General features: G+C 51.4%; 1 protein-coding gene across 2 annotated transcripts; it reads left to right on the top strand.

The window, feature by feature from the left end:
- The first annotated feature begins 21 nt into the window (after positions 1-21).
- Positions 22-20,316, top strand: ARHGAP1 (Rho GTPase activating protein 1). 2 transcript variants are annotated; one of them, XM_047878171.1, is made up of 14 exons: positions 22-155; positions 3,711-3,880; positions 4,107-4,202; positions 5,589-5,618; positions 11,386-11,473; positions 15,469-15,600; positions 16,212-16,298; positions 16,501-16,599; positions 16,966-17,073; positions 17,158-17,234; positions 17,447-17,524; positions 18,008-18,136; positions 18,317-18,420; positions 18,561-20,316. In XM_047878171.1, the coding sequence occupies exons 2-14, from the start codon at positions 3,748-3,750 to the stop codon at positions 18,747-18,749; spliced, it is 1,350 nt and encodes a 449-aa protein (XP_047734127.1). In that variant the 5' UTR covers positions 22-155; positions 3,711-3,747; the 3' UTR covers positions 18,750-20,316. The 2 variants fall into 2 exon arrangements, with proteins under 2 accessions (XP_047734127.1, XP_047734128.1); XM_047878172.1 differs by lacking the exon at positions 5,589-5,618.
- Positions 20,317-20,609: the final 293 nt, after the last annotated feature.

Below are 20,609 nucleotides of genomic sequence, written 5' to 3'. Positions count from 1 at the left end.
GTTTGGACCTGGCAGCGAGCCGGAAGTGGGTTGGAGGTGTGGCGGAAGTGGTTGGGGAGTGAGGAGCCCCGGAGGGGGCGGTTCCCGTTCTACCGCGGAGCCGGATGTTTGCCGAGCTTTGACAGGCGTGGCACAGGGAGCAGTGCCCGACCACGGTGAGCTGCGGAGCGCGGGGGTCTTCCTGGGTGGTGGGGGGGAAAAGGGAGGGACTAGACAGGTCACTTTAAGGCATAGGGTCAGGAGGGGGATGATTCGAGCGGATCCTAGGAAGGGAGCAGGAGTGGTATGGGGCCTGGCTTTCCCACAGCGGGTTTCAGCCCCCTCCTGGGTCTGCACCGAGGTGACTTGTCTCCTTTGATGGTTCCCTCCTGCACTTCCCAGGGCAGAGTCTAGGTCAGATCCCTGTCATCGAGCAAGCCCACGGTAAGGGGAAGTCTCTTTGGTCCGAACTGGCGAAGCGCTAAGAGCAAGAAATTTGGGGGAAGTATTCCAGCCTGCCACTAATTAGGCCACGCTTTCATCTCTATTTCTTAATCTCTGAAATGGGATAATTACACCTATTACGGGTTTTGTAAACCACGAAGCTCTGTACAAATGCATTTGTAGTCGAAAGTCTCGCTGTTGTATCATGGGATTTGCATTTTCGCAATTTTGGAGCCCCAACTAGGAGGGCGGTCCCAATGCTAGAGAATACGATTTCAAGTTATCTCAGTTCTTCGTGAAGATTAGGGGAGAGGCTTTACTTTGTTTTTTTCATGGCACCTCTCTGAACCTTCAGAATCACACGAATGACAGTCATTTAAAGAAGTGTTGAGGGACTGAACTGCATCAAGAGACCACTTTATACAGATATAGATTAAAATCTTGACTCAGCTGTATGACCTGCCTAAACAGTTTGCTTATCTTTTCTGGCCCTGACTTTCCTCGAGCAGTAAAATGGGCCTGGTAATGCAAACCTCATGGTGCTGTTGTGAAGTTAAAAGGTAATTTGTCTATTTATAGCACTATATAGGCTCTCAACAAATATTGGTTCCCTTCTCCATTTAGGAGACGAATTCACTCATTCAGTCATTCAACAAATGACAGCATCTGTGTGCTGAATAGGTCAGGGATTCTTAGATTCTCAGAGGGCCTTAAAATTGCATAGAAGATTTCATGCATGTGCTGATTTTTCTTAGGGAAAAAGTCCACAGATTTCATCAGAATTTCAGAGAAGTCCAGAGGTGAAAACCTCTGCCTGAAATGATTCTCAAAGATCTTTGTAAAAGTAGATATTACCTGTGGAGAAGAGAAATACTAATCTCAGAGTAAGGAGTATTTTGCACAGAGTGGAACAGGGCTTGTAGGTGACTGGAGTCTTAGGCAGCCAGGATACTTCATGGCCACCCCTTTATATTAGAATTTCCCTGAGCCAGCTTCCCTCACCCTCCCACTGAGTGGGAGCTAAACTTCAGGGTTCACAGGGGAAAGCAGCTGTGGGTTGGAGGCCAGTCTGGCTGGGAGGTGGAAACAACTGTGATTAGTTATGCTGGAAAAGGAGGCTATGGGGTGGGGGAGGGGTCAGTTTTGGAAGAACAGACAAAACAGAGGAGCAGTTACTGGAAAAGAGGTGGAGTTCAAGTTCAACTCCCTTTTAGAAGGTGTCCCTCTCCTTCCCTCACACATACTTCAGCTCGCAGCTGTTCCTTCTAACCCTGTTGTTCACTTCAGTGTGAGTATTTTAGAATACTGGAGAATTATGTTTCTGGAAGGAGTCTGTGCTTTTATAGATAAGGAGATGTAAGTCTAGTTAGGAAAAGACTTGCCCAGCATCTTTGCAACTCATTGGCTCCAGCAGGACGATAATAATCCAGTTCTCCATATCCCTCATCCCATGCCTTTTTTTTTTTTTTTTTTTTTTTTTTTGAGTTAAGACCCACTGTTGTGCAGAAAGACTTCTCTGGGATAGCTGTGGGCAGGGCTAATGGAGCGCTTGGTGCCTGGTCAGTGACAGAAGAGAAGGCATGAAGAGAAGACTCAGGCCTAACAGGGGTTACTGTGTGCTGAGTTCTGTCCCTGTTACCCAGTGGAGTCCCCTTTCGGGGAATCCTCACAGCCATCTGGTTGAATGGGAGGAGTTTGTCGATGAATCAGGAGTGGATTCCTCAAGACTTAGAGTTGCCTGCATTGGAGGCTTGAAGGGCAATGGGAGAGCAGGGGTGTGGGGCACAGCAGCACTCACTGAGAGAAGTGCATTCCCAGATAAGAGAGGGTCATCTTTCTCTGTGCTCATGGAAGGGATTTCTATTTTGGTGGTAATCAGCAGTAGTGAATACGTGTAGCAGAGAAGAGGCCAGAGGAAAGGAGGAGAAAGACTTTCTGGATTTTGGTTTTTGTTTTATGGCTGTTTGGCTATTTGGCTGCTTGGCTTTGACTCAGGAGCTTGGAACAGCTTTTGCCACTGAATCAGCGTGGTTGCCCTGGTAACAGGGTGGTTGTTGCTAGGCACAGGGAGCCGGGTTTACCAGCCAGAGTCCTCGGCTGTGACGTGACGTGTGCAGGAGGTTGTCATGTTGCCTTAGAGCCCAGAGGTGTTTGGGGTCTGGATCCTAGCTAGCAGTTCCCCCCTCTTCTCCCTCCCTGTGCCTGGTCTTGTCTGGACTCTATCTGCCCTGCTGATTCTCTGACTATATATGTCATTTTTGGGCTCTAGGAATGTAGTGTGCTTAAGAGCAGCCTCTTCTCTGGGGTTGGACTGAGTGGATTCAATCCCCTCCCTGACCCACAGGGTGAGTTTGGGATGGAAGGGGATTGGCCTCCGTTTAGGGCCGAGGGCAGAAGGTACTGCTCTCGGGCTTCATGGGGCCACATCCTTGCTGCCAGACCTAGACCTGGGCAAGCCCAGCTTCCGAGCTGGCTCTTCTCCCTCTCAGTCTGCTGTGACTGCTGGTCTGTTTTTCGACTCCTGTAGCTTAACACTCTGAATGCCATGGGATTCCCACTTTCCCATCTGTGCTCTCCAATGCTTGGCACTGTCTGTTGACCTTTCCCACCTTGAAACTAGCATTCAGAGCTCCCTGCAGTTTAGAGTGGGCCTGGGAGCCCCCAAGAGCCTGAAGATTGCCCACTCTGACTGGCAGGCAGATTCCATCCCGTTTCTTGTTTCTGTCCTGGGGCAAACCCAGCTGGGCACCTTGACCATTGACTTTTTTCTGGGACTCTGTGGTCTCTGGCCACCTCCTGTTCCCAGGACAAAAGTGAGGGATGGAATAGACAAGGCCACAAATAACTTTTCATGTGGAATATCCCTATACTCCGTAGATGCTTGCAACATCTCTACCCTCTAACTGCTGGCACCTAGGAAGCTTCTGTGCTCTATGACCCCTGAGGACGGGGTGTAGACTTCTGCTCTCTGCAGCTGGGACTGCATTGCTGAACCAGATAGGCAGTGGGCAGCATGGGCCCTGGCACGGCTCATCCCTTATCCAACTGGACGACCTGAGGGCACGCCCTGAGCTGCACCATCCTCTGCCCCAGCTGCCTTTTCTGGCATCATGCCTGTGGAGAACCCAGGGCTACATGGAGCTCTTGGCAAGGATGCGAAGTGTTGAGGAACAGGAACAGGGGACACTGCGGGAGGAAAGAGTGAGATCAGGAGGGCTCGCTGTAGAAGTCACAGGGGAAAAGAGGGTGCCCCTGACTTGCTAACCCCACCCCTGGTTTCTCTTCAGGTTCTGTGGAGCGAAGCTGTGAGGGACAGGCTTGGTCATGGACCCGCTTTCAGAGTTGCAGGATGACCTGACCTTGGATGACACCAGCCAGGCTCTGAACCAGCTGAAGCTAGCCTCCATTGATGAGAAGAACTGGCCCTCAGACGAGATGCCCGACTTCCCCAAGTCAGGTGGGTGCTGCCGGATCTCAGGCAGCCATACATGCCTTAGAAGGGGAGACTCCCTTCCTGTCGGAGGAAGACCCCAGGAGAGCAGGAGGAGGGCAGGGAGACCAGCCCCAGGGTGGGACTGGTAGCACAGGTCCTATGGTGGAGATGGGGAGGATCAAAGAACACAGGTCTTGGGGAGAACACTTCCAGTCCCCCAGATTACCCCTGCCTTTGCCGTGTTCCTCAGATGACTCCAAAAGCAGCTCCCCGGAACCCGTGACACACCTGAAGTGGGATGACCCTTACTACGACATTGCCCGGCACCAGATTGTGGAGGTGGCAGGTGAGCACAGCCAGCAGTGCACCATTTTCCTCCTGGTCTCACCCCCGGCCTCTCAGGGGGTAGGGACTGGGGGACAGGCGGGTGCCCACTCGGTGGTCTGACCCCTGACCCCGGGGCTCCTGAGCACACCTACCATTCTTTAAACTCACACACTTGATTGTGATGGCCATTTGGCCTGTTCACCTGCAAGCACATCCTGACCTGTGACCCGGTTGTCTCTATTGGCCAATGGCGTGTGGGAGGCGGTGTGGCTTAGGAGACTTTGAAGTCAGAAAGCCCCGGTTTGATTTCCAGCTCTGCTCTGTGAACTCATGTCTTCCTCAAAGGGTCGCTGAGAGGATTACAGTACTGACTGTCTATCAGGGTCTAGCCTGGAGCCGAAACATAGTTGGCCCTGAATGAGCGGCAGTTGATCTCCCTTCCCTTTGTCCTGATGTCAGCCTTTCCATCCCATCAGTTACTGGGGACCAGGGAGGTGCCAGTTCCTGTTGGGGAAGCCCTACCTCCAACGAAGTCTGGAATGGCAGAATGTCCTTCCAGAAGTTAGGAAGCCCATGACCCCCTGGAGCATCAGGTCCCAGGAAGATGTGCTACCTTTGTGAGAGTGGGTATGAGCCCCGCCTTGGGTCTCAGCCTTAGTGAGCTCCCACTTTCCTGTTCTTAACGCCGGACCCAGAGTAGGGGAGGTCGCAAGGATGCTGGTGACCTAATTTCTGCCTGTAAGGTTGTACTACGAGAAGAGGAAATTAGAGTGATAGGATTCTTTGTCTTTCCCCTAACGGTCGTCCTCACTGGTAAGGACAGGCAACTGTAAGCTAGCATGGCAGCATGGCTCTGCTCTGAGGCATTGGGGTGGGCAAAGGAGGCCAGGCAGCACATGGCTCTGGAGCCCAGTGGTGCTGGCCTAAGGGGGCCCTAGAGGCATCTGGCCGTAGGGAAGCCATAGGGAGGTCCATATCTGAATGCTGGGCTCAGAGAGGGATGGGGCAGTTAAAAGAGTTGCCCCTAATGTCAGAGGCGTTTCCATGGCATTTGTGTTCCTGGTGCCTGCCTGGTACCCAAGCCTGGGTTGGAAGCCTTGGCTATGACTTCTTTCATCCATGCAGAAGCAAGGCTGAGAGTTCTTACCTGGCCGGGTCCTTACCTGGGCACAAGAGAGTCACCCAAAGGTTCAGAACTTTCTCTCTTCACTTCCAGAAATTGACCTGATTGGGGCATCAGGAGTATCTAATGTGATGTGACATAGTCTCTATCCTCCTGGCCAATGTGGCCAAGACACAAAACAGAGCAGGGGGGGACCCACCCCCATTCCCACCCTCACCCCGGCACCTGGTGACCCCCTTTCCCACTACAAAGCAGAGCTGCAACATGTTTCTGTTTCCCCAGGGTGTGATGAGCCTGAGGGGGCCCAGCCAGGTAGGTGTGTTCCTGGCTCTCTGTGCTTGGCCTCTGGGCTGTGGATCAAGAAGGGCTCTTGGTGGAAGCCAGGGGGGGCCAGCTTAATTGCAGCCCCACTTCAGGGAGCTGGGAGCTGGCGGTACCTGGGAGCCGGAAATAGCAAAAGGTTTACAGGAGGTTTGATAGGGTGGTGCCATGTGGGGACACATCCGGAGCCCAAAGGGAAAGGGGCTTCTGGGGAGGGAGGGCCCACGTCCCTGGGGGCAGGAGGCTGGCTGTGAGCAATGGCCTGGCCTTAGGGCTGGCTCAAGGCCCCTCTGGTGGGGGTGCCCCCAGGGGTGTGCCTCTCCGACTGCTGAGAAGAATTTGGATTGGTACCACCAGAGCAGGAGTCATTTGATGAGACCACGATGATGTCCTGGGAGGCCAGTTTCCTGGCATTGGAAACTGGAGAAAGAGCCCATGTTGGAACGGAGGATGGATTATGTCCCCATCTCCTCTGCAGCCTGTGTTCTCCGAGCTGGTAGTAGCTGTCATTCTCCACAGTCAAATTTGACTCCGTCCAAGTGGTTCTTTCCAGTGGTGTGCTGATAAACGTTTATCAGTTGGCTCTCTGGGAAGGCGGGGTGGGGGTGGAGGGGAAGGCTATTATTTATTTGTAGCATTTGCAATTTTGACCACAGCAGATTTCAAGCACCAACATGATGTCAACTGGCTACAGTATCCTCATCATTTAACAGTTTAACAAACCTGTGAGCCGGCCCCAGCACAGTGCCCCAGCCCCCACCTCCCATCTCCTTGGCCTGCTCTGCAGGTTGCGGGCGGGTGGTAGCTGGTCTGGCGGTTCCCAGAATGCCTGCTAGAGGACTGCACTGTTGCTGATTGATAGCCTGGGCACGTTCATGATCGGGATCTGGGGAATGCAGAGTCTCCCTTCTCGGGCCGCTGCTCTTTTCCTGGTGCTTTCCACAGTCTCTGTGTCTTCTCATTGAGTCCTCACCCCCAGTGCCCTGGAGACACCAGACTCCTTCTCCCCCTGCAGTCTCCAGGGCAGAAGTCTGTTCTCTTCTGAGAGCAGGAGTAAAGTTCTTGTAGCGGCAGTTGCCCTCTCTGCTGGCAAATGCCAGGCCACCCAAGGGCTTGAGCAATGGGACTTAACCCCAGGGAAGGGAGGACAGGGGCTAGACCCTGGGGTCACCCACATCTCATTCTTGCTTGTCTGAGAGTCTTGCCTTGCAGCCCCTCACCGATCCCCCTTTTGCCCCATCCCCATTCTGACTTCATTCAACATGCATTTGTAGAACACCTACTCTGGAACAAGCCCTGTAGTCAGCACTGAGGATTCAGTGAGGAAAAACACACATCACCTCCTTCAAGGAGCACACAGTCCAGTGAAGTCGTTCTTAGAACTGGCCAGAGCCCTCTTTAAGAATATGAGTGATGTGGACCTCTTCTCCTAGGGAACATGTGCATGTGTTTGTAATATTTTTCATATCACATCTTGGCCTTGGTAGATGCCCATTGGTGGAGCCGTTGTTGAGAACCCAAAGTTTCCCATTTACAAGGCGTTGACAAGGCCAGCCATGATGGAGCCACAGGCCCCTGGCCCCTCACCTCAATTGTTTGCTTAACCAGTTACTATCTCTTTAAATTCCAGAGCCCTGTGAGCTCAGAAGTCCTGTCCCTCTCCTGCCAAAGTCCCTATATTTGCCAACCAATGAGGGCATCCGTCCGTGGGGGGGGTGGGGGATGGTGGTGGCAGGATGAAAAGAATCTTTTGGAACCTCCATGCTCCTCCTTGCATTTTCCTCTACATTCCAGGCCTTTCCTCTGCTTAGAGGGGAATAGGCAGATGTCCCTCCCCTCACATGCTCATGGCAGAAGGTTCCAGATTGTAGATGAGGCTGGATCAGCCAGGCTGATCCTTTGTCCCTGCCCTACCACTTTGCTCTTGCTTCTTCTGTCAGTCTATGGGAAGGGATTGGAACAGGCCTGAGAGCCAGCCCCCACTGGACTGGAGGGAACCCAGTACCTCGGGATCTAGGCTAGGGTATGACAGCAGGTGGTCTTGCAAAATAGACCTGTTGCTGGATGAGATGAGGCTGCACCTTCTCCTCAGACAGGCTTGCAGAGGGCTCTCTGCTTGTAAGTTTGGAGAAACTCTGTCCAGGAAACCGTCTAAAGCAATCTCGTAACCTAGATATCATCATGAACAAATTCCAAAATAGAACCATGCATACCACGTAATGCTGACCTATGACTTTATGCAGGCTTCCAACGTTTCTTGAATATCTGCCACATGCTGGGCTCTGGACCAGCACTGGAGTTTCAAAGATGGATGAGCCATGGCTCCTGCTCACAAGCCAGTAGAGGAGACAAGCACATAAACAATTATACAGAAGAGTCAAAGTATCACGGCAGAGGAACAGCTAACCTGTCTCGGGGAAGGAGGAGAGGACAAAGTCTTCTGGAATGAGTCTTAAGGATTCCAAGGAGTTAGCCTGGAGGAGGGTAGCAGAATTGTCTCAAGGAAATTCTGTCTGGCAAAAGAAACAGCAGTGTCCCAAAGCTGCCTGATGTGGACTGAGTTGCAAGCATGTCTGTGTTGAAAGTGTGTGAGCCTGGAGAATCCTGTGAGTCATTCCAAAGAAGGGGCTGATCTAGAAGTTGACCCCTTCCAAAGAAGGGGCTGATATGGTAGTCAGACAGCTGGGAGTGAGGTGCTAAATTAGGCCAAAGCACCAAGCCATGCAGCCAGCAGGGTCTGGAGCCATGCTGCCCACATTCCAGAAGCCTCCTTCAGCCCCTCTGAGTCTTGCCCCAGCCCTGGAGAAAAGGGTCAGAGCCTTGGCAACCACTTCGGAAAAGCACTGACTCCTGGGTTAGGTCACTGACCGAGAAGAAGCATCAAGATCATGGCTTACTAAATATGGAGAAGGGCAGTCAGCAAGGCATGGGGCCGGGGGGCAGGGGGGGGAGGGTTCCTTAATCCTCAGAGGTAGGTGGAGGACAGATGCAATGTGTTTCATGGGTTGTGTAAGTAGTCTTCTCATTTGCCCCTGAAGCAATGGGGATTAGGCAGTTGTGGTTTGGTGTCTCTGCAGGGTTGTGAAGGAAAAGATGTAGGGAAGGTCCCTGGGACATGGGGCAGTGAGGACCAGGCCTTGTCCTCATTGAGCTTTGTTTGGGGTGAGTGCTGTGCTGACCCTGCAAGAGCACTCACCTTGGAGGGCAGTAGGAGATGTGTCAAAAGCTGCCCTGCTGCTGCTGCTTCTGCTGCTGCTGCTTCTTTTAGTGTTTATTTGTCTTAGAGAGAGACAGACAGACAGAGCATGAGCAGGAAAGGGGCAGAGAGAGAGACACAGAATCTGAAGGAGGCTCCAGGCTCTGAACTGTCAGCACGCAGCCCGGCATGGGGCTCGGACTCACGAACTGCGAGATCATGACCTGAGCTGAAGTCGGATGCTCAACTGACTAAGCCACCCAGGCACCCCAAAAGCTGCCCAGCTTCTTGACAAAGCCAGATTAGACCATCAAATAGTGACCGGTTTGGGGCAAACACCCCAGTGATTACTGCCAAATGAGCATTCTTGCAAAGCATTTCAAACTCCTCTGAACTCCATGTTCTTTAGAATATCCTTAATGAGAGGGACACGTGGGTGGCTCAGTTGGTTAAGCGTCTGACTTCAGCTCAAGTCATGATCTCGTGGTTTGTAAGTTTGAGCCCCACATCAGGCTCACTGTTGTCAGCCTGTCAGCACAGAGCCCACTTCAAATCCTCTGTTCCTCTCTCTCTGCCCCTCCCCCGTTCATGCTCTGTCTCTCTCTGTCTCAAAAATAAATAAACGTTAAAAAAATAATATCCTTAATGAGAAGGGGTATGATTTTTAGGAATGTCTAGGAGTCAGAGCCAAGTGTGGTTAATAATTCTAGTAATAAAATCAGAAAATGTGATAGTGGTCAAAGATGAGACTGGACCATTAAGTAATCACACCCATTTCCTCAGTGGCCTTGGACTTGCTCAGAAGGTAGTTTCAAGAAGTCTTCCAAATACGCTGCTCAGAGAGGGCACTTCTGGAATAAGCATCAGCTTTTAAGATAACTTGCTAGATAGCAGTTGCTTTGATGGGCATGACTTTCAGTTTTTTTTTAAGTTAAGGTGACATTTAAATAACAAAATTAACCATTTTAAAGTATGTAATTGGTTTTCTTTTTTAATGCTTATTTATTTACTTATTTTGAGAGAGTGTGAGCAGGGGAGGGGCAGAGAGAGAATCCCAAGCAGGCTGTGTGCTATCAGTGCAGAGCCTGACACGGGACTTGATCCCACGAACCTCAAGATCATGACGTGAGCCAGTATCAAGAGTCAGTTGCTTAACCAACTGAGCCACTCAGGCGCCCCTACAGTTGGTGGTGCTGAGTACATTCACAATGTTGTACAACCACCACCTCTGTCTAGTCCCACAATTTCATCCATACCCATTCTAAATCCTATAACCATAAAGAGCCAATCCCTAATCTCCCCTCTTCCCAGCAACTGGCAACCACCAGTTTGCTTTGTTTATGTGGATTTACTTATTCTAACATCTTTTTTTCTCACTTTATTTTATTTTTTTTTAATTTACATCCAAATTAGCATATAGTGCAACAATGATTTCAGGAATAGATTCCTTAATGCCCCTTACCCATTTAGCCCATCCCCCCTCCCACAACCCCTCCAGTAACCCTCTGTTCTCTGTATTTAAGAGTCTCTTATGTTTTGTCTCCTCCCTGTTTTTATATTATTTTTGCTTCCTTTCCCTTATGTTCATCTGTTCTGTGTCTTAAAGTCCTCATATGAGTGAAGTCATTTGATATTTATCTTTCTCTGACTAATTTTGCTTAGCATAATACCCTCTAGTTCCATCCACATAGTTAGTTGCAAATGGCAAGATTTCATTCTTTTTGATTGCCGAGTAATACTCCATTGTATGTATATACTACATCTTCTTTATCCATTCATCCATCCATCGATGGATTATGGAGAGTATGACATGGACATTTGGGCTCTTTCCATACTTTGGCTATTGTTGATAGTGCTGATATAAACATTGGGATGCATAACATCTTTTTTTTAACCTTTTATTTATTTTTGAAAGAGAGACACAGAGTGTGAATGGGGGAGGGGCAGAGAGGGAGACACAGAATCTAAAGCAGGCTCCAGGCTCTGAGCTGTTGGCACAGAGCCTGACACGGGGCTCAAACCCACAAGCTGTGAGAATCATGAACCTGAGCCAAAGTTGGACACTTAATTGACTGAGCCACCTAGGCGCCCCGGATTTTCCTATTCTAGGTAACTCATATAAGTGGAGTCGTACAATATGGAGGCATTTGCATCTGACTTCTTTCACTTAGCATCATGTTCTCAAGGTTCATTCATAATGTAGCATGGATCAGTACTTCGTTCCTTTTTATGGCCAAACGACATATCCGCTGCATGGATATACCACATTTTCTTCATGCGTTCATGCGTTGATGGGCATTTGGGTGTTTCCACCAGGTGTGACTTTTTAAAAAGCTGTTATTTTTTTAGACCCCAGCTCAGTAGCCCTGCGAGCAACCCGTCCCTCTTTCTTCAGTGACACACCCTTGAGTGCAGACAGCTGCCCAGAGGTATGTCTGCGTTAGCCCCTCTGGCCCCTGCACTATGTGGTACAGGTCTCCAGGCCCGGCACCTTTCAGTTCCTCAGCCCGCTTCTCTCGACTGATCTGCCACCCACTGTGCTCCATCTTTCTCCACACCTAGGAGACGACAAGTATGGGCGGAAGATCATCGTGTTTAGTGCCTGCCGAATGCCCCCGAGCCACCAGCTGGACCACAGCAAGCTCCTGGGGTGAGTACCCCTGGGCAAGGTGGAGGGACCTACACCCAGTATCGGCTGATGCCATTCTCCTTACCGTCACTTCCCTCAGTGCCTCTCCTCTTCTCCCGTGGGAGCTATTTTACATTTTGGGGAGAGCACTGCACTAGGAGTCAGACCTGGTTTCTAGTCTGGGAAACTGCAGCCTTAGAAGGGTGTCCTCATCTCTTCAAGCCTCTTTTCATAATCAAGCCCTCCTTCCTTGTGGGAGACACTGCACGCGGATGTGCTTGGGAAAGTTAAATACTATCCACACAGGAGGACTGATTATTATGATGTGGTGCTTCTGATGTGGTTGCAGTTGTTCATCATTTAGATGAATAATCAGTGAATTTTGTGTCAGATTTGGTGCCAGTGGCTTCTGTACCTATCTGGATTCTGTTAGCCAAATATATGTAATAGCTCTGATTGGTCTAGAAACCTGATAAGTGTTCACTGCTGAGCCACCACTGGGCCCCGGGCATGTGGACCCATGGGGACCCGGGCATGTGGTCCTGGGCGCAGGACCTCCGTGGATGCCGGGCCAGAACGGTCTTCTGAGGTGCCTCAGTGTGTGTCCATTTACCATCTTGCACTTCTCTCCTGATCTCTACTAAAGGACTCCCTGAAACTGATACCAGTTCTTTGGGATCCTGAATGGTTCTGTGCATGTAGGGGGTGGTGAGGGGTTGGGGCAGGCCAAGGGTGCGGCTGCAGAATGGGAAAGGGCCTGAGTGCAGCATCTGCAGTCCTGGTGAGCCAGACCTGAGTCTCTCCGGCCTTGTGTGAGTTTCCTCTCTGGCTTCCTGAACCCTTCTCCTGCCGCCCCTCAGCCAGGCAGGCCGAGCCTTGTTCAGGCCCATCACGTGGCTTAGCCAGGAGCAGGCCAGGGAGCTCAGCCTGAGGGTAGCTGAGTCACACCCCTACCCTCTGGTTTAACACAGCCCGTCTGATTTGGCAGGTGACAGACTCCTGGCCAGATAATAGTCTGAGTGGGAGGAAATCAGAGGAAGGAGATGGGAAAGCACCCAGTTTTCAGGAGAAAGCTTGCTGAGTGAGGCTCCACCACTCAGGAGGCTTCCTCTGATTCCTGGAAGCCCCCTGCATCCATCCTGTCTGTCCTCCACCCCTTCCCAAAGGGGTCTCCCTGCCCCCATGCAGCCTGCACGGCAGCACTTTCAGTGGGGATCAATCACATTATCTCAGCCTTGTCCTTTCCCAGCTGTCCAGCCAGATCTGGGAGGTTGAAATAGAAAATGTCTGAAGCTTGGATTCAGCTGTACTCCTTACTAGCTGTGTGCTTGGGGGCAGCTCTTTTCTGAACCCTATAAAAATAAGAATTGTGCCCACCTCATAGGGTTGTTGTGGGCATTAGGTAAAGGTAATATACATGAAATGTCATTGTATATCATTGTAAAGTATTACAGATTTCAAGAATTTAGAAAAACGTAAGTAGCTATAAAGAAAAAATACAATGATAAATAAAATCTCCCATAAACCTACCACCCAGAGAGAAAACTAGTGTTAATATTTTAGTGTATTCACTTCTTATTTTTTTCTATAATATATACAGGTGTTTGTATAGTCCCCTCTGTATCTTATATAACATCTTCTGAGCATTAAACATTCTTCAAAGATATCTTTTAAAAACATGTTATTGGCAAATGTGTGCAGAGAAAAGTGAACAAATTATGTATACTACTTGATAAATTTTCAAAAATGGAATACACCAGGGGTACCTGGGTGGCTCAGTCAGTTAAGCATCTAACTTTGGCTCAGGTCATGATCTCGCGGTTTGTGAGTTCGAGCTCCGCCATCAGGTTCTGTGCTGACAGCTCAGAGCCTGGAGCCTGCTTCAGATTCTGTGTCTCCCTCTCTCTCTGCCCCTCCCCTGCTCTCTCTCTCTTAAAAAATAAATAAACATTAAAAAATAAAGAATTTCCAAAAATGGAATACACCAGGGGCGCCTGGGTGGCTTAGTTGGTTAAGTGTCCAACTTCGGCTCAGGTCATGATCTCGCGGTTCGTGAGTTCAAGTGCCATGTCGGGCTCTGTGCTGACAGCTCAGAGCCTGGAGCCTGCTTCAGATTCTGTGTCTCCCTCTCTCTCTGCTCCCCCCCCCCCCCACTCATGCCCTATCTCTCTCAAAAATAAATAAAACATTAAAAAAAAGGTTTTTTTTAATGGAATACACCATGTCATCCACACCCACAGACCTCCCTTTGCTCTTCTAGTCACTACCCCAATGGGTGACTGCTCTTCTGACACCTAACTTCACAGATAGGTTCTGTCTGCAGAAACATCTTGTAAGGTTTTCTATTTATAGATATCCTGTATTTTATTTAACCAGTTCCCTGTTTTTGGACAGTTAGCTTGCTGCTCAAATTTTTTTCCATTGTAAAACAGGCCACATGCAATGAACAGCCTTCTACAAAAATGCTTCTGTTCATTTCTGATTGTTTCTTTAGCATAAATTCCTGGGTATATTTTTATAGGATCAAAGAGTATGAACATCTTTCAGCTTCTGATACACATCACTTTACTGCCCTCCAAAAAGGCCATAACATTCATCAAAGAATGACTGTATTTTCACAATTTTTGCTATTTTATAGTTACAGAATGGCATCTTTATATGTGACAGCTCTTTGCAGACTGCAAAGTGCTCAATGTGTATAAGGGGTAATTACCATGTAGCAATAAGGATTGGAATCACAGTAATAATCCGGCATTAGACACTTCACATGCCTGCCTGTGTGGGCCAGATCAGCACCCTGGGCCATGATATAGGGCACCGTGTCTGGGTTAGGTCAGGCTGTATCTGAGCACTTACTCAAATCCTTGAATACCTCCCCTGGTACCATCCCTCCCCCCCCCCCCCCCCCCCCCCGGAAGTCCTTAGCCTTCCTGTAGGCCCAGCCTCTCAGCCTGGAGTGGTATTCTGCTGGGGTCTGAGCATGGTTGGCCAACCAGAAAGAACTTTCCCTGGACTCCTTTCCCATTCTAGAGTTCTTATCTGTCCCCTTTGTACTTATCCACTTTAGGTGCTCAACACCTCTGCATGTATGTGCTTGTGTGAGGTGATAGGTACTATGTTGTGAGCATGGGGAACTTGAGATGTGGCTCTTTGGTCCAAGAAAAGCCCAGTGACTAGAGCAGGGGAGGGGACCCTCTAGTCACCCCAATCCCCTCTCATGGGCACAGTGCTTTATAGACTATGATGGGAGGTTGAGTATATAAGCTGCCCTTTGGTCAACAGGACCAAACATTGGAGTTAGCTCATCTCCAGGCTCCACCACAAGCTGTGTGACTTTAGATAAGTGCTTGACCTCTCTGAGCTTCACTGCCCTCACTTGTAAGGAGGAGATAATCTCAGCCCCAATTATTATGAGGAAGGCAGGAGATATTGTATACAAAGTGCTTGGCAGACACTAAAAGCTAAATATATATATTTTTTATTTTTTTAATGTTTATTTTTGAGAGACAGAGACAGAGACAGACAGAATCTGAAGCAGGCTCCAGGCTCTGAGTTGTCAGCACAGAGCCTGACGCAGGGTTCAAACTCTTGAGTGGTGAGATCATGACCTGAGGCGAAGTTGGACGCTTAACTGACCGAGCCACCCAGGCACCCCTAAAAGCTAAATACTGATGAATGGTGACTGTCGTCATTATTATTGACTCAGGGCAGTCCTGCAGAGAATGTTACTGCCATTTTTACTGCGCGTATGTGAGAGGGCTCAGTTACAGTCCCGATCTCCTGATTTCTGGCCTGGGCTGTTACTACCCTTCTTCTTCCTCCGTGCAGCCCAACCACTAGCCTGAATCTCCTCCACAACAACACGGTGACTGATTATGCAGCCAGAATAGGCAGTGCAGGAGAGGGGCTCGTGGGGAGGTGTATGATACAAGCAGAAGACTCCTGGGGTGCTGAGTCCTGTCTCAGGGGGCCCCGCCTGTGTCGAGGATGGGCCTGAATGGGCTTTTCTCTTGTAGGTACCTGAAGCACACCCTGGACCAGTATGTGGAGAGCGACTACACACTGCTGTACCTGCACCATGGCCTGACCAGCGACAACAAGCCCTCCCTTAGCTGGCTCCGGGATGCCTACCGAGAGTTTGACCGCAAGTGGGTTGGGGCCTGGGGACAGGTCTGGAGCTAACAGCTCTGCCGGGTTCTGGGCTGCCCTCTGCTTGCTCAGGAGCTTATATCCAGTTCATCTCCAGGCTCCACCGCAAGCTGTGTGACTTCGGATAAGTGCTTGACCTCTCTGCGTCTCCCTGCCCTCACTTGTAAAGAGGGGATAATCCCAGCCCCAATTGTTATGAGGAAAGCAGGAGATAATGTGCTTGGCAGACGCTAAAAGCTAAATACTTTCTTTTTAATTTTTTTAATGTTTGTTTATTTTTGAGAGAGACAGAGTACAAATAGGGGAGGGGCAGAGAGAGACCGAATCTGAAGCAGGCTCCAGGCTCTGAGCTGTCAGCATTGGGTAAAAGCAAAGAATCTGAAGTTGGAACGTCCTGGGTTTAACCCCCAGTTTCTCTACTTATTCACCCTGCCCTTCCCTGTTACTTAACCTCTCTGAGTCTCCATTTCCTAATCTGTAAAATGGGACAACAGTGGCACTTACCTCTCAGGTTTTCCATGAGTACTCAAATCAGAAAATGTGCACGAAGAACCTAGCTGTGGGCCTCTTCCACCATGCCCACTGCTGACTTCCTGTTCTGTCTCTGCAGGTACAAGAAGAACATTAAGGCTCTGTACATCGTGCATCCCACCATGTTCATCAAGACCCTACTCATCCTCTTTAAGCCCATCATTAGGTGAGCAGCTGATGGGGGAGAACAGTGACCTCCCCACACTTCCCTCTCAGCTCTGAAGCACATACCTGAGGAGGCCAAGAATCCTGGAGACAGACCATTTTTGGGCTCGGCCTTTGACCTTGGAGGGGCTGCCGAGGGGATGGTGGGGGCCTGCCAAAATGGGCCCTCCCCCACTGACCCATGCCCGTTATTTTGCCGGCAGTTTCAAGTTTGGGCAGAAGATCTTCTATGTGAATTACCTGAGTGAGCTGAGCGAGCATGTGAAGCTGGAGCAACTGGGGATCCCTCGCCAAGTGCTCAAGTAAGGCCTGGGCCGTGTGTGCCTGCCGGGCACGGGTGTGCCTGTGTGTCATGTTTGTGGGGTAGGACATGCCAGCCAAGGGCAGAGGAAGCCTTGAGAACCCCAGGAAGCAGAGGAAGTGAAGGTAATGAGTAAGAGACAGCATATGGGGTCAGAGAGTGTGAGGTCAGATCTCATTCCTGTCACTTAAAAAACTCTGTGACTGATTCTCTTCAGTCTCCACTCTGTCATGTGTAGAGCAGGGCTCCTATGAGGACTGAATGAAGTGACCCACGTACAATAGCACAGGAAGTACCCAACACACAGGGTTGCCAACATGACGACAAAGCCAAGTTGAGGGCCTGACCCTCCCCTCTGCTCTCCCAGGTATGATGACTTCCTCAAATCCACACAGAAGAGCCCCGCGACAGCCCCCAAGCCCATGCCACCACGGCCCCCTTTGCCCAACCAGCAGTTTGGGGTCTCGTTGCAGCAGTGAGTATGCAAAAGGTGGGCAGGCCTGGCACGTGGGGACCGGAAAGGGCTTACAGACCCAGCTCACTGCTCTTGTCCCCACAGCCTCCAGGAGAAGAACCCAGAGCAGGAGCCCATTCCGCTTGTGCTCCGGGAGACTGTTGCCTACCTGCAGGCTCACGGTGAGTGCCAAGGCCACTGGCCGCAGGACCTCCAGGACCTGCTTCTTCCCCTGCAGCCGAAACCGTAGGTCCCTCCTCAGCCCAGTCTCCCAGCTCCCCTTGGGGAGCATCAGCACCCACACCGACCCTCAATGGAACCCCAAGACAGAACAGGTCGAAGAGTCTGCACACTGCCCCAGAGCTGAGACTCACCAGGCCCCACTGTTTCCCAGCTCTCACTACTGAGGGGATTTTCCGGAGATCAGCCAACACTCAAGTTGTGCGGGAAGTACAGCAGAAGTACAACATGGGTGAGTGCTCTGGGGTGTGCCTGGGCCCGCAGTGGGAGGGGAGGAGGGGGGGAGATGGAGGGGAGATGGGGCATGGGTGTCACTGTTAGGGCACTTCTTTGCCTTCTGCTGCTTGGGAAGCAAGGGCCCTCCGTTCTGTTCCTGTCAGAGGTTTCTGTGGTATGATTACATGGGTCCCACTCCTGCCTGGCTGTCCCAGGCCTGCTGCCTCATCGGTCAGGCTTCCGGGTCCTGGGTTTAGATTCAGAGATGAAGAAGAACTGTCATGTGTCATGTGTGCTGGGGGGGGCCCCATTCAACCCGGTCCCCTCATCACAGAGGAGGAGGGGAAGGCCTGTGTGAAAGGGCTCTGTAGGAGGAGGGTGTTGTGCAGTGGCTGAGGGTGATCGGGCAATGGGGTCTGCTCGGCCTCTGGATCGGCCGTCTGGATGGGGCGCCGGCCTCCGTGCTTGGCCCAGCTCCTTCTCCATCCCCACCCCCCAGGGCTGCCTGTGGACTTTGACCAGTACAATGATTTGCACCTGCCGGCGGTCATCCTCAAGACCTTCCTCCGGGAGCTTCCTGAGCCCTTGCTCACCTTTGACCTTTACCCCCACGTTGTGGGCTTCCTCAGTGAGTGCCCCTGTCTTCCCTCCCTAGTTCTGTGCTTATTCTGCTGGGTTGGGGTCAGGGCTGCACTCAGAGCAGGTAGATTTGGCCTGCCCTCCAAGGAAAGTCTGGTTGGGGTCTCCCTTCTGGCCTCATGTCGGCCCAGCCCCGGGCCACTGTGACCTAGGCCCCAATTCCTTGTAGACATTGATGAGAGCCAGAGAGTGGGGGCAACGCTGCAGGTGCTCCGGACGCTGCCTGAGGAGAACTACCAGGTGCTTCGTTTCCTCACTGCCTTCCTGGTGCAGGTGAGACCCGGCCTCAGCTTCTGCTGTTCACCTGGAGGAGGGGGGGGGGGGGGGGGGGGAGAGCTGCCACCCTTGCAGCTCTTGGGAATGGGAGGCAGGCTCTCTGGCTTCCTGCTGCAGCCCCCTGATTCCCTCCACAGATTTCTTCCCACTGTGACCAGAACAAGATGACCAACACTAACCTGGCTGTTGTCTTCGGCCCTAACCTGCTGTGGGCCAAGGATGCTGCCATCACCCTCAAGGCCATTAATCCCATCAACACGTTCACTAAGTTCCTTCTGGATCACCAAGGGGAATTGTTCCCCAGCCCTGACTCGGGAGGGCTCTGAGCCCTGCCCCACCACCCTTCCCAGCTTCAGCCTTATGAGTCTGGGGCTCCTGCCCAGGAAAGGGGCCATGAGGCCCTGGGAGCCAGCCAGTTGGGCAGCTCTTCCTCCCCTTCTGTCCAGCCCACCTGGCCAGCCCTGGAGACCTCGCTGTAACCACAAGACATTTTTCTTCGCCTTATACTTCTCACTGCCTCCTTGGACCCCTGGCTCCTTGCCAGGCTCTGCAGATCTGGCGGTCTTTGGCTCTTCTAGTATGAAAAAGACTGGCCCCAGAAACTGCTTACCCACTTTCTCCTGCCTCTCTTTTCCTGGCAATTGCAGATGCCTCAATCACTGCCGGCTGGGCTGGTAGCTGGGGCTGATCCTTCCTTTCCTGGCTGCTGGGGAATAAGAGGCCATGCTGGCTTGGGCCTGCCTGCTGAGGCATCTCCCTGGGTGAAGGCCTTGTGTGCCAGCACCTGCTCCTGTCCTCTCCTCTAATGGTTCAGCCTTGTGTTTTTACACAGCTAAGGATGGGCAAGGCTGGGGTCTGCTTCCTATTTCTGCCTCCTTCTCGTCCTCACATCCTGGGTCAGGCTTTCTGAAGTGATACTGCCCCCAGGGTGTTCTAGCCCCCTGTTCTGGCAGCTTGGATGACAGGGCTGAGTCCCAGCATCCATTTGAAATATACACCCCATTCCCGCCCCAAAGCCTCTTGGCGGTCTGGTTGGGCCAGGGACAAGCAGTCTCATCCCCGCTGCCCCATGCCTTGCCTCTTCTCTCTACCTACTTGGACAGATCCTCAGTATAGGGCTCTTGTGGACAGGTCTGTTGTGGGGTCACACTGGTCCCTGCTCTGGCCAGAAGTGACTCAGTGCCTCAGTATCTGTGGGTAGGGACTCCCGGAGGGGCTGAGCAGAGACTTTGCCAATTAGATCAGTCCCTGCCAGGGGAGTTTTAGCAACCTCCCCCAGGGACTACAAGCCCCAGGGCCCTGTCATCTTTCAGAAAATATGGACCCCAATGATTGGTACTTCTCATTCCAACTGTGTCCCTTAGAATGATACTCCTTCCTGGTGAACCCTGGGGACCCCACTTCCTGCAGCCTTGTCCCCTGGCAGCAGGATACTAGATGCACAGTGGCCCTGCCCCCACAGCCTTGGCCAGAGCCTGTACTGGGGTAGGGGCCTTATTGACCAGCCCAGCCCCATCTGTGAGGGGGGTGCAGCCTGAGCCCCACCCTCGCTGGGCTCGCTTCTCATGATGCTAGCATGTCAGGACTCCCAGGGCCTGGAGTGGTTGCTGGTTCCCTGACAGTCCCTGCATCTCTAGCCCAAGCCAGGGCTTCCGCTTTCTGCCCTCCTGTGTATATCAGGTGTTGCTCACAGCCCCATTTACTGGGGAGCCTCGTGGATCTCTTTGGTCTTTCTCCTGTCCCGTCCCACTGGTCTGTACCTGCGGGGAAAGGGGGGGAGGCGGGAGTACTGTGAATCAAGTGTTCACATTCACTTAATGACTTCCTTGGCACCAATCATGTATTTCACCTTTGCACTTTTTGTATTTCAATAAAAAAGGAGATGGAAAACTACCCACCTGAATGTTAGGAAGTAGGCCTGGAGTCTCAGAAAGGGATGGGAAGTGTGGTGTGGTTGTGGAAGATGAGCAGGTGGGGCCTCAGGAAGTCACCTCCCCAGTCCATCTGAACCCTTCCTTCCTTGTCTTGTTCCTTGGGGAGTGGGTGTGAAGCCAGCTTTCTGACATCTTCCAGGCTTGGACGTGTGAATGGTCACTCTCCATGTTGTAAGTGTGCACCATTCCAACTGGCCACCAAGTGCTGTATCCTATGACCAAGGCCTCTTCTGTCCCCAGAATGAAAGGGAC

Source organism: Prionailurus viverrinus, chromosome D1, assembly GCF_022837055.1.
Source record: "Prionailurus viverrinus isolate Anna chromosome D1, UM_Priviv_1.0, whole genome shotgun sequence".
Classification (NCBI taxonomy): domain Eukaryota; kingdom Metazoa; phylum Chordata; class Mammalia; order Carnivora; family Felidae; genus Prionailurus; species Prionailurus viverrinus.
Note: the sequence above shows the minus strand (reverse complement) of the source record. Positions and strands in the feature narration are given on the sequence as shown.

What these genes read in the sequence shown, in the direction of transcription:
- ARHGAP1 (XM_047878171.1), top strand. Translation starts at nt 3,748, where the DNA reads ATGGACCCGCTTTCAGAGTTGCAGGATGACCTGACCTTGGATGACACC. An exon ending in GACCACAGCAAGCTCCTGGG is followed by an intron (nt 11,474 to 15,468) that starts GTGAGTACCCCT and finishes TTTCTCTTGTAG; the next exon opens with GTACCTGAAGCACACCCTGG. An exon ending in TGCCTACCTGCAGGCTCACG is followed by an intron (nt 17,235 to 17,446) that starts GTGAGTGCCAAG and finishes ACTGTTTCCCAG; the next exon opens with CTCTCACTACTGAGGGGATT.